General features: G+C 36.6%; 2 protein-coding genes across 3 annotated transcripts; both read right to left on the bottom strand.

Annotated features, from left to right (window-relative positions):
• Nucleotides 1-259: 259 nt before the first annotated feature.
• On the bottom strand, nt 260-4,286 carry LOC117613884 (probable 6-phosphogluconolactonase 1). 2 transcript variants are annotated; one of them, XM_034342493.1, is made up of 4 exons: nt 4,165-4,286; nt 3,143-3,334; nt 2,925-3,060; nt 260-1,318 (listed from the first exon to the last, which is right to left on the bottom strand). In XM_034342493.1, exons 2-4 carry the CDS (start codon nt 3,310-3,312, stop codon nt 827-829), a joined length of 798 nt encoding a protein of 265 aa, XP_034198384.1. In that variant the 5' UTR covers nt 3,313-3,334; nt 4,165-4,286; the 3' UTR covers nt 260-826. The 2 variants fall into 2 exon arrangements, with proteins under 2 accessions (XP_034198384.1, XP_034198383.1); XM_034342492.1 differs by lacking the exon at nt 4,165-4,286 and adding an exon at nt 3,950-4,076.
• A 5,058-nt stretch (nt 4,287-9,344) lies between these two features.
• Nucleotides 9,345-11,482, bottom strand: LOC117614381. The gene is made up of 5 exons (XM_034343183.1): nt 11,109-11,482; nt 10,635-10,726; nt 10,364-10,539; nt 9,932-10,040; nt 9,345-9,852 (listed from the first exon to the last, which is right to left on the bottom strand). Exons 1-5 carry the CDS (start codon nt 11,383-11,385, stop codon nt 9,550-9,552), a joined length of 957 nt encoding a protein of 318 aa, XP_034199074.1. The 5' UTR covers nt 11,386-11,482; the 3' UTR covers nt 9,345-9,549.
• Between the last annotated feature and the right edge of the window lie 211 nt (nt 11,483-11,693).

The following is an 11,693-nucleotide window of genomic DNA, read 5'->3' as shown; positions in this document are numbered from 1 at the left end:
GCAGCTCAAGTCATGCTAGAAACTGCACCAACAGTGTGAGGGATTTTATATAAACCAGATTGGTTTTTTATGAGAGGGACAGATCAATATTCCATCCAGAGATTATCGTTTCGTAAGACAAACAATTAGCACAAGCTCAGAAGTTGTGGTAACCCACACGTATACCCAATTTTGCTAGACTGACCCAACATTCCTCAAGAAAAAAGAATGCAAATTATGACAACTTTCAAGTTTTTTTTTTAATAAACAAAATATAATATAATATCAGAAAAACCTTTGATCTTGTCTAATTCCTATCTGAGATGTTCAAGATCTTATGTTTAAGAGCTCAAGAGCAAATAAGAACAATATAATCATCATTTGGGTGGGGCCCTCGCTTCTTAATTAATATAAATAATGCCCTCTATGGTCCATTTGTATGGAGATATTGACCAAAAATTGAGAACCGAAAGTAGAGAAAATTACAGAGCACCAGGGGGCCAAAAAACAAGACCTTTGCTGAATATCAATAGGCTACTCTTCAAAATGTCCATGGGTTGGTTTACCAATGAGAACATCATCCATCGACCTTGAGCCATTCCTATAAGCAAATAGAACCAGAAATGGCTTTTGCATTAAGACCCCAACTTTATTGACCTCTTCTTACAAAAGGATAGTAATCACACTTCTCCAAACCCCACTAAACCAGAGAGGAAGGCAAGGCAAAATGGGGAGATTAGCCCAAAAGCTTGAACAAAAGGTGGCTAACGAAAACGAAATAGAATCACAGGTGTTGAATCCCTCCACTACATACAAACATACACTTGGACATGATGAGATTTCGACCCTATGCAGAAAATTGGGAACCCTCAAGTTTTGAGGCAGCTGCCTTATCCAAAAACCACACCAACTTTCCTTTCAGTGGCTGGGCAACCCCTGCCGGCACTGATGGGGAGTCAGATCCCACGTCATCGACTGCCAAGTGCACAGCCTCTGCTTTGCTGTCACCGGTCGCGACTATAGCTACATTGGATGCCGAGTTGATGACGGGCAAAGTGAATGTGATTCGCTCAGGTGGAGGCTTGGGGGAATCAGTTATAAAAGTAACCCATTCATCTTTCTCCTCAAGTGCCGAGTGGTTAGGGAATAGCGAGGCAACATGGCCATCAGGCCCCATTCCCAGGAGGATGAGATCAAATTTGGGGCAGTCACTTATATCAGACACACTGATCACACGAGATTTCACCAACTGACGAATGACAAACTCATAATCATCAGCAGCCTCCTCTGCTGACACTGTGTCATTAATAGAATGCACATGACTGGGAATTATAGGTACCTGCAAACATGATATGAAAATGAGTATGAGCATAAAGATGGACGACCAAAATTTACCAAAATCAAAATAAACACTGCACTGATCTAGCCACCGTTCACAACTAAAAGCTTTTCAATGAAAGAAAAAGGCAAACTTCATAACTTTTCAGTTCCAATATAGTAATACACAATCCACAGAAGATTGTAATAAGTTTGTGTCCATCTGTTCTCTAATAATAAAGGATATTATGCGCACAAAACTAGCAATATAGTCCTGATGGCTTTCAGCAATCAGCTAAAGTGCACGTCAGTATGCAGATGATGGCCACAGAATAATAAAAAGGGGTGCAGCTTATATAGCTTGATTAACTATAACATGATACTAGATTAACTACTTACTGTATGTAATATATTCCATATTAGAAAATGCAAGCCAACAAACCGCCTCTATTACAGACTTCCTGGTGAAATTCAACTAGAGAAATTTGTATTAAAAATATAGAGGTGATTCCTCTTCCCTACCTTAGGTGAGAGATAAAATGTGTAATCCCATTTAAAACAGCAAGATTCATTAATGACAATGGTAGAACGCATCACATCATGACTAAAGTAAGGCAAAATGAAATAAATTGTCATACGGTTCAGAAGTTGCACTCTATCAACAGTAGTGCCTCTGCACCATCAAAACTCTTTGCAAAAGGCTTTCCTTTTACAATCTTTCAAGCTTCTCTACTAATTCAGCCTAGATGCTGAACAAATAATCTTATTTTTCATCATATATCATTTCCTTAGATTGGGATCATTAGACGGTAGCAATCCAGTACAAGGTGAGGAAAAGTCACCCAAGATAGCTTTGTCTTGGGCAACACAGACTAATGCAGTGGTAACAAGCTTCAAGCTGGAAATGTCAAGAGCATGAGAAGAAAGGTGAAAGATCTATCACGATAGTCCTAGATGGGCAGAAGGGCGAAAAAGGAATCTGCATTCAACCCCAAGTAAAGCACAGTTAAAGCTATTTAGGATCAGTTAAACACATATGTTTCAAGCCTTTAAAAACAGATAAACATCCATCTTACCAAACAGTTCCATTAAAAGGAAGGTTTACTGTAGTAGCTATGAAATAGATTGGTGTTTAAGATGCAATAATGACCAGACAAACTTGAACAGCTGCACCAGAAGATGGCTGCAATACATGGCGTAGTTCCAAAAGTGATATGGAGATTTAGTGAAACTACAGAAATCAGCAACAGATAGAGAGTCTCGTTATACAAGAAACTTGACTGGATAAGTTTGATAAGCAGTTTAGATACAGTTCACAATTGTTGGGTACTACATCACAGCGCAGCTCATCAGTGTGTAAGGAGTTGACACACATAAAGTAGCATAATTGAGCAAACAGAACGGACCAAAATAAGGATGGAATGTGAACAGGGTTAGAGAGTAAAGTAGGAAGAACTGCTTCAAGGTTCATCCCATCATTTGGTTTTTTGAAGGAGAGAGAGATTGGAAATAAGAAAGGCATCAAGTTGAAAGCAAGGTTCTTTCCTTCGACTCAGTTACTTCAAGAACAAAATACAGCCTACAATAGGCTGGGAAAGTAAAAAAGACAGAAGAATAGCCATACAAACCTTAGACAAAAGGCGATCCTTTGCAAGCTTGTAATTGCTATCAGCATGGTTTTTTGCCACAACACGCTCGTCAGCCCAAAATATGTACCATTTGGCCCAGTCTACAGTCTTGTTATAAGGAGCTTCGCAGAGTTTCCTGTTTTTCCATCAAAAATTACACATTAACACAAAAAAACATAAAACAGAGAAACCAGATGTGGAAAGGAAAGCATGGATACCCCATTAAGCCAATGAGAGAACCACCAGATAAAGCAATTGCAAAGACACCCCGCTCCTTCACTGATGCCTCTGATAGTTCAGCAATGTAGTCTGCCAAATCAGTGCTAAGCTCATCCAAACTTTCATGAACTCTCAACTCTCTATCTTTGTGACCTCCGGAAAGAGCCATGCTTCCAACAAGTTTAACAGCACTATTGCGACAAGAAAAGGATCAAAATTTAGACAGAATAAAAAGAATAAACGCAACGTTACCTTTAAATTTTTAGCCAAAAAGGAAGATCAGGCAAAACTATATAACAACCATCTGGGCAACAGAAAGTTTTCAATTATTGGTCAGAAGAGTAAACATGATATAGCCGTCCACTTGCAGCTTATGGGCATTGAAATACCTCAGGGGATTAAAAATCTTTACCATTTACAGTCCACAAAATTCATAATTCGGATGAATTTCATATAACATCAGGGCTCATCAAACATAATTACTAAAAAACAATCACTGTGCGCTTGGAGTCTTAATTGAGTTCAACACTGCGATAAAACCAAAGTGTATGATGATCGTAATCTGAAGATCAAAGGGTTCAAACCCATAAAGCTACTAAATTTATGAATTTCACAGAAAAAGCAGGCATACCCAGATCACAAAAGAATAAAAAACTCACATCCCATTACAGCAAGCAACTTAGAAAACACAAAGATTATTAACATAAAAGAAATACATAATGCCATGCAATCTAAGATTACTGAAACTGCAACAAACAGCAGTGCAAGGCATAATAAGAACAAGGACAGAAGAAACAGATGCTTACAGAGAAGAAAAGGAAGAAAAAGAAGAAGAAGAAGAAGAAGGAGGAGGAAGAAAGAGAGAGGTGGTGGCACAGAAGTAAGAAACTGACGAAGGTGGAAGATGGGTATCAACACGAAATTACAATATAATATATTTATAGTATCATCACATTACAACTCTAAAATCTATTTACTGATTATAATAAAAAAATTCACTAGAAGTTGAAAAGGAATTTACCTTCTGGGCTTCCACGTGCATCCAATGATCGTGACAAAACGAACATACAAATACACCTCTCTCTTCAAAGTAAACGGATACAATCCGATAGAAAGAAGATGAAAATCAAAAAAGTAAAAAACACCCGATTCTCTCTCTCGCTTTCTATTCTTTTACAGAGGAACAGAAAATCCATGTGTCCTAGATTCTCTGCTTAATGAAGGGAAGAGACACAAGCAAAAACAAAAGTGAATAATAAATAGATAAAAGTCATTTTGTTTTTGTTTTTGTTTTTGTTTTTGTTTTAATGCATAGTCAATTTGAGTTGATATTCCAAAAAATATTAATAATAATTAAATAAATGTACCTCTAGTAATTTTGTCTTTTAAGGCTAAAAGCCAAAAACAGAACATTTTCCAAGATATCCATTTAGGGTTATGGGATTTAATTTCTCTCTACCAACATTTCCAGCCTTACATTTTACTCTATGGTAATGGTAGTGTCTTCTTTTCCTTAATGTGTAAATACCAAACTATCTTTAGCTTTTAAATATATTGCTAGGTTAGGAACATAGTTCCCATAAATATTGAATTTTCCTATCATATGGATTTAAGGAAAAAAAAAAAAAAAGTGATTGTACTTTCATTATAACTTAAAAAAAAGGTGGGTGTAAATGTTTTTCTTTCTTTCTTGTGTTTCATACATCTTTGTTATCTATCAACTAAGTATTGACTTGGTGGTATTTCTCCTCTCAGAATTGTAAGAAGGTCAAATCTCCTACAAGCCAATAATAAAACAAACCAAAAAATATTTCCTTCCTGATTTATTTTTGTTTGCTTTGCACATGCTTTTTAAATTTCTTTTTCTTTGTCTCTTCAAAAGCAGCTATTTGTACACTTTTATATGTTTGTGCACTATTATGTGTCTTACCCTCTACCCATCACCTCCTTGATCCCACATACTGATCATCCACCAACAGGGGGTGGTTTGTACTTGAGAATACAAGTGAGCAATTTTCTATGGGTGGGCTTTAACAAGTGCAATGAACTATTTCTTTATCTCACTCCTCATTTCCTTGATTTGCTGCAATTCAAGCACATCAATCACACCAATTGATCAACTAATTGAAAGAACCAATCTAAGATCACTGGAATTCAAGTACTTTAATTTGTTACTCCATCTTTTACTTGAAAGTGGTCATGGCATTTCAATCTCATGGGGAAAAAAACTTTCTTGTAATGGGGATAGCACTGTTTCAGTATTCTCAGTTAATAACACAATGACACGTGAAAAAATTATCCCACATATTATTGTGTTATTAGCCGGAGATAGCAAAAAGTGGTATCCCCGTTGCATGACAATTTCTCTCCTAGGTGGCTTTCCTTAATCATATAAACCAGCTTTATGTCATCTTTCATGGTGTTTATACTGAAAATATTATGTCAGCCATCATTTTCTCCAACCTCTACCACCACAATTTTCACAAGTAAGTAAATACACCATATAAATAAATAAAATGATGATGAAACACAAGAGTAGTTTGGAATCTCATGCTATCAAAATCAGAAAAAGTGGCAGAAGAAGTTATTCAAGTAAAAAGTATAAAAGCCTCTAACAACAAATCAAAGCCCCCACCATCATGACAAATCAAGACTTCCTCCCTCCCTCCTACCCCCGTTTCAAAAATCTTTAGCATTATAAAAGCCTGACACACGCTGATGGGGTCTTCTTACATTGTATACTCCTTTTGGGAAGAAGCAAGCGCCATGAACCATGGCTTGGCTGACATCTTCACTTCACTCTGTTGCTTATAACTTTGACTGTTTGACAAAGAAACAAACACCTCTCATAATGCTGCTCCCAAATGCCACTTAGTTTCTTCTGAGAGCAACTCCTCAACTTTTACCACTTTTATTATAAAATGAAGGCATAATTTTTTTTTTTCCTTTCTGTAATGACACTGCAATTTTCTGTTTCTCCAAGTTGATCTAGTCTTTTTTTTAATGGTCTTATGTATGTGCTCTTTAGCTTCATTCTTTAATGGAAATTTCGTCATCCTTAGTGAGAGCTCATTAGACTTCCTTCATTTTGTACCTCTCCTTAACAATTATTGAACCATTGAAAAGGATGGACGATGAAATTGACCATACAACGATTATTTCATTTCTTTTCTTTTTCTTTTACCACTTGTATTAGTTTTCTACAAGTCATAACTTCTCTGCAATAACATTGCATGTAATCAGTTATTACAAATCATCTATGTGTTCAATGGATTGGTGGTCCTAACTAATGCTCTATATTGAGGGCAATTAGCTTTTCTAGACCGTTGTTTTTGACTAAACATAGTTTCACAAAAGCTCAAAGTTTCAGGACATTGGCGGTCCTAATCGATCCCATCAGATATTCAACTGGAAAGCATAGCATGCAAATCTAGCATCCCTACCCCCACAAAACTTGGAGTACAAAATGAAGTACTTTTCTTTTTATGCGGATGCATTATTGAATAACAATCTGAGGCTTCCCTTTCAAAATCATCTCCCAATTGTTTCTTCTCATGCTGTACTTTTCCATCAACATTTCAGCCTACGGTTTTCAAGTTTACAAGGAACTAAGAAGCTGTTTTCCATTTTGTCAAAAAGCCAACAAAGTAGTAGTCAATGTGGTTATGGCTGAAAGCAACAACATTAACACAAACTCACTTGAAATTGGCCGTTGAAATGATTGATGAGATGCCTTATGTGGAGAAAATTAAGATAAACGAGTAACGTGTGGGGAATGTAACTTCACCAAATTTTGCTCTTCCCACCTTTCAAAGTAAACTTTTATATCGCAAATTGGTATCTTTGATTATTTTACACCAATAGTAATACAAGTCATTGAATTTGAACAAAGTCTAGCAACTTGTGTGAATAAAGTGGTGTATAACAAATGCGTACTAAAATATTCTAACTTGGATTTGCTTCAATTCTAAATTTATTGTCATTGCCTCCATGCATGTCCTAGTTTCTTCTAGGCTGTAGGATACTGAAAAATAAGGCAAAGTTTAGCTGGATATCCAATCAATGTCAATTTAGACCCTTTCTCAATTGGCTGGTCATACAATCAACCAACATCTATGACCTTAATTGTTTGATTATGTTTGTTTGTTTGGTCTTAGAACCCATCAACCTGAAAATAGGTAGATTTCCAATCTCAGTGTTGAGCTGAAAAGGCAGTTGGTGTATTGTTAAATTTAGACAGACTTTCAGTTGAAGGATTCTTCTTCCATTTGGTTCATTTGTTTCAGTCTTGAGGCCTACCAATACTAATTTTTAAAAGTGGGACAATGAACCAATATTGTTATCTACTTTTGACATAACAGGCCATGAAGTACAGTTTGGTTTCTTTTCTTCTGCATTATGTACAGTAGAGTCTAATCTGTGATTAAGATCCATGGTCTTTTATCTCTCTAGTTTTTTGATGGGTTCTTGTTGCTCATCAAATTATATAGCAAAAATATATTTCCAAAAGTAATAATATTTCTCCACATATTGGAAGACTTTCAACTTGGGGATCAGTATAGCTTGGTTTCAGGTTGAATGGCCATGCTTCTTTGGCTGTTTCAATACGTTAAAAGTTTCCCACATGCTAGCTCGTGTTAACAAACTTTGAACTTTGATGTTTGTACATATATGCATCCAAGAAAAGAAAAGAAATAGGAAAGGATACTGCTCGTCTCCTTTTCCGAAAGAAGATACATGTATGTATGCAAAAATAATTCACCAAATTTTTTTTAAAATAAATAAATAAATAAACTATTATTTATTGGCATGAATCTTCGAGTACCTATTTACATGGACGATGGAGGAGAGAAATACTGTCCAAAAAGAAAAGGGACCCTTTATGAACAGGCTCCTTCTGCAGCCAAATGGGTTGAGAGAGAGACTTTTGAGGAACCTAATTAGCAATTTGTCAGTAAGTGAGGGAGGGAGGAGTCTAAATCAGATGATGTAAGAATGGAGAAGGAAACCCACTTGTTTGTTTTTGTGGTCCACTGATCTATTATGAGCCTACCCTATTGCTTGGGGGCCTCCCAAAATGGACATATGCTCCTTTTCAATTGACGTACAATTTTTTTGCACTATGTAAATCTACTCATATCAATCTTTCATCATTTTATGGCATATTTACCATCTCTTTCCATCTACAATCACCAAGACTGTGACCTTGGGATTGTAGGTTTTCAATTGGGTTCTTCTTTGTTCGATCACGGATCCAAATCCCTCATTTCTGAGGGTGTCAGTGGGACTTTTTTTCTTGGCCTAGAATTGAACAGAATTGAAATCCAATCAAAGTGCTGAGGATAGAGAGCAACCGAAAACCGACAAGCAACCACCTCCCACAGGCCCACGAGGACAAACAGTAGCCATCCCACTCATAATAATAGCTCATAACTCCCTTTTATTCAAGTCATTGCTGTCAATTTTAACTGTTTAATTCTCTCATTTCCTTTGTTGTTTTTCTTCATCTGCTTTATGTAAACAGTGACCTTTTTTCTCTCTTTCAAAATTCCCATAGATTCTCTTCAAATAGATCCAGTTGCTGACATCAAATTCTCTTTTTCACTTTCTCTTAACCTTGAAAAAATATTGCACGATTGGTTCTGCATCTTCTCTAACTTATCTACACCCTGTAGATAAGTTGTAACATTTCTCATTTACTAAATGAGTTTTTCGTCTTAAGGTGAGGTATTGTGTTCAAGTGATTAAGAGCAGTTATTCTTATATGCACCTGAAGTTCTGTGTTTGTTTGAATGAATCTCCTTCCCCCAATATCGCTTGTATAAAATATATATTTTTTAAAAGCGTTTGGTCCAGTTAAAGCAAAAGCTTTGGAAATGTCTCTCACGTTAAGATTTAGATTGCAGTTTGAGAGCGGCATCTGTCAACTCCCACCCACCAAAAGCTTGCCTACCCTGAATAAGGCATGGCAGGAGATGGAATGGTCCCTTTGGCCACTTCAATAGAATTTGTAAATGGCATGGCCCAAAAACGAAAAGAATCTTAACACGGAAAGCAAGCACAGAGGCAAAGCCTTTCGTGGCTGAAGAAGTAAATGGGTTGGACTTTACACTAGCACATAATCGCAAATCAAGTCATGCTTCACGGAGGTGCCTTCATTTAGACAATAAAGCATATTCAAACCACATAGGAACCTGAAGATACGAAACTCAATCTCACATATGTTTTGAAAATTGAGGTTGTTTCTTTACTCCAGTTAAATTCTTGAGACAAAATTCCAGATACGATACAAACTGCAACACCAGAAATCTGCTAAAATCTGTGTTTCCTAACCAACATTTTCTAAACAGAAACGTCATAAAGCTTTAGCAACTTGAGTTCTAAAATACAACTAGATTGGCGATTTTCAGTATTCTAGATACAGAAGTACCCTTCTATGCCCTGAAAATGGCAATTTTAATCTCCAATCCCTCTGTTTACGTGTTAATGGTCTGCCTTTGCTAGCCGGGTCCCTGTTTTCCTTCACATTTGCCAACTTCCACACACAGTTCTTAGACTCTGCCTCGATGGTCTCCAGATTGAATACTCCTTCCTTTTCGCAGCATTTAGAATCCACATCTTCTACATAGCTTACTCTCATAGGCATATCTATGAACCGAAGTAAATCATCCGGTAACTTTAGTAACCTCTCTGCACCCGGAGATGACACCTTCAAAACAAAAGTAGTTTTATACACTAAACATATTTGTATGGATCAAATTCACATGATAGAGCCAGCCATTTAATACCTCAAGAGCCAAATTTTCAGGTATTTCTCCAAGTGCTCCAACTTCATCTAATATTTTCTTGTATTCTTTACTGTAGCTTTCAAGTTCCTCCATGCTGGGACAACCATATCTGATAAAAGTAGAACATCATATCAGAACCTAACATAACAAAGGGTTGCATATGAAGAGAATTTCATAATATATAAAGTTCATTTTTCCTCCATTTACAAAGCAAACACAACTTGCGAAGGCTTTTATTTTATTTTTGTGACAAGTAGCCTTCAGCAAACAATCAACGGAAGAAAACTGAGAATCTGAAGTGTTGTCATCTTAAGCATGTGCTATTCTCCTATTTGCAGTCCATGGGAAAATGAGTTTCATCTGTTAACTGCCAAAATTTGTATGTTAAGCTGTTTATTAAAAAAAATTTGCTGAGAAGAATAGAAGAGTTACTCGTTTAACAGTTTGTCCAGTCTCACATATACATATCCTCGAGGAGTAGTCTTGAAAGAAAAGAGCTTGACATTATCTCCAAATTGCTTTAAGGCCTCATGAGCAATGGACAGAGCCCGCTCACCCCAAGGGACACCGTGCAATACCACCCCACCACCATCACCCCCATCGCCAATCTGTTCAAAATCAATGACTAGCATCAAATGAAACATCAATTTTAAAGCCAAAATGAAGGTTGAGCAATCAAAATGTTGAAGCCAGACCATTGTACCTCAGGCTCACCGACGTCCTCTTCCTCCCAACCATCTGTGGTGTCTCCCTCTTCCCATCCACCTGAGGTCTCTTGCTCTTCAATTTCTTCACCTGAAAATGTGAAACTTTTACACCCTTGAAAAGCAACAATATAAGGGAATGTGCAAAGAAAACAACTATATAAGAAGAAGACCACATATATTTAATTATTAACTACTAGCTCTCTGTAAGATTTAGAGTAATTTTACAAACACTGAACTGAAGATGTTTTTTTTCATAAGACAAACAATCACTGAAGTTGTGGCCTTGATAACTAGTAACATAAGGAAATGTGAATGCTTAATTACCATTCAAAGAAGCATAAATATTTTTATTTTATTTTTATAGAAATTAAATTTCTTAGAGATTCCCAACAAATTACAAGTAAAGAGCTACATATAAATTTAACAGATCATAAATGGGAAAATCGGATAAACGAGAAAATAGAGATTACCTTGAAAAGGGTCATCTTGATTATCCTCAGAGGACTCTGTGTTTACGAAGCGAAGAGTACGAAAAGGAAATATTGTGGGACAGGATTTAAGAGAGAAACGAACCAAACCAGAAAGATAGGACGAAGAAGAAGAAGGAGGAGGAGGAGGAGAGTCCAGGAGAAAGGGTAATGGAATTTTTGGGTTGGCTGATAGGAAAGAAAGGCTTCTGAAAGATGAAGAGGAGGAGGCGAAGCACCTGCCAACACTGAGAAACTGTAGGCTCCTCCTCACCATCATCCTTCTCTCTCTTTGGGGTTTTGGGTTCTGGGTTTTTGCAAGCAAAGCTCCCTCCGTCTTTTACTTTCTAGTAATTTGCCGGTTCCGCGGCGTTCTTTTTCGGGTTATGATTTTGATATAAGGAACTTAAAAGAAATAAAAAATAAAAACTTCTACTGCCTTTTCTCAAGAAAATAAAAAAGATAGTGATTTATGGTGATCGTCCTGTTTTCGAATTATTTTCTTAAAGTTCATTTGTTATTAAGTTGTGTATTCAATTCACCGCCAAATTTCATATCTCCTCCCAAAGAGATTTTGTTGATGTTTAA

Source organism: Prunus dulcis, chromosome 1 (genome assembly GCF_902201215.1).
Source record: "Prunus dulcis chromosome 1, ALMONDv2, whole genome shotgun sequence".
Taxonomy (NCBI): domain Eukaryota; kingdom Viridiplantae; phylum Streptophyta; class Magnoliopsida; order Rosales; family Rosaceae; genus Prunus; species Prunus dulcis.
This window is presented reverse-complemented; position numbering and strand designations above follow the sequence as displayed.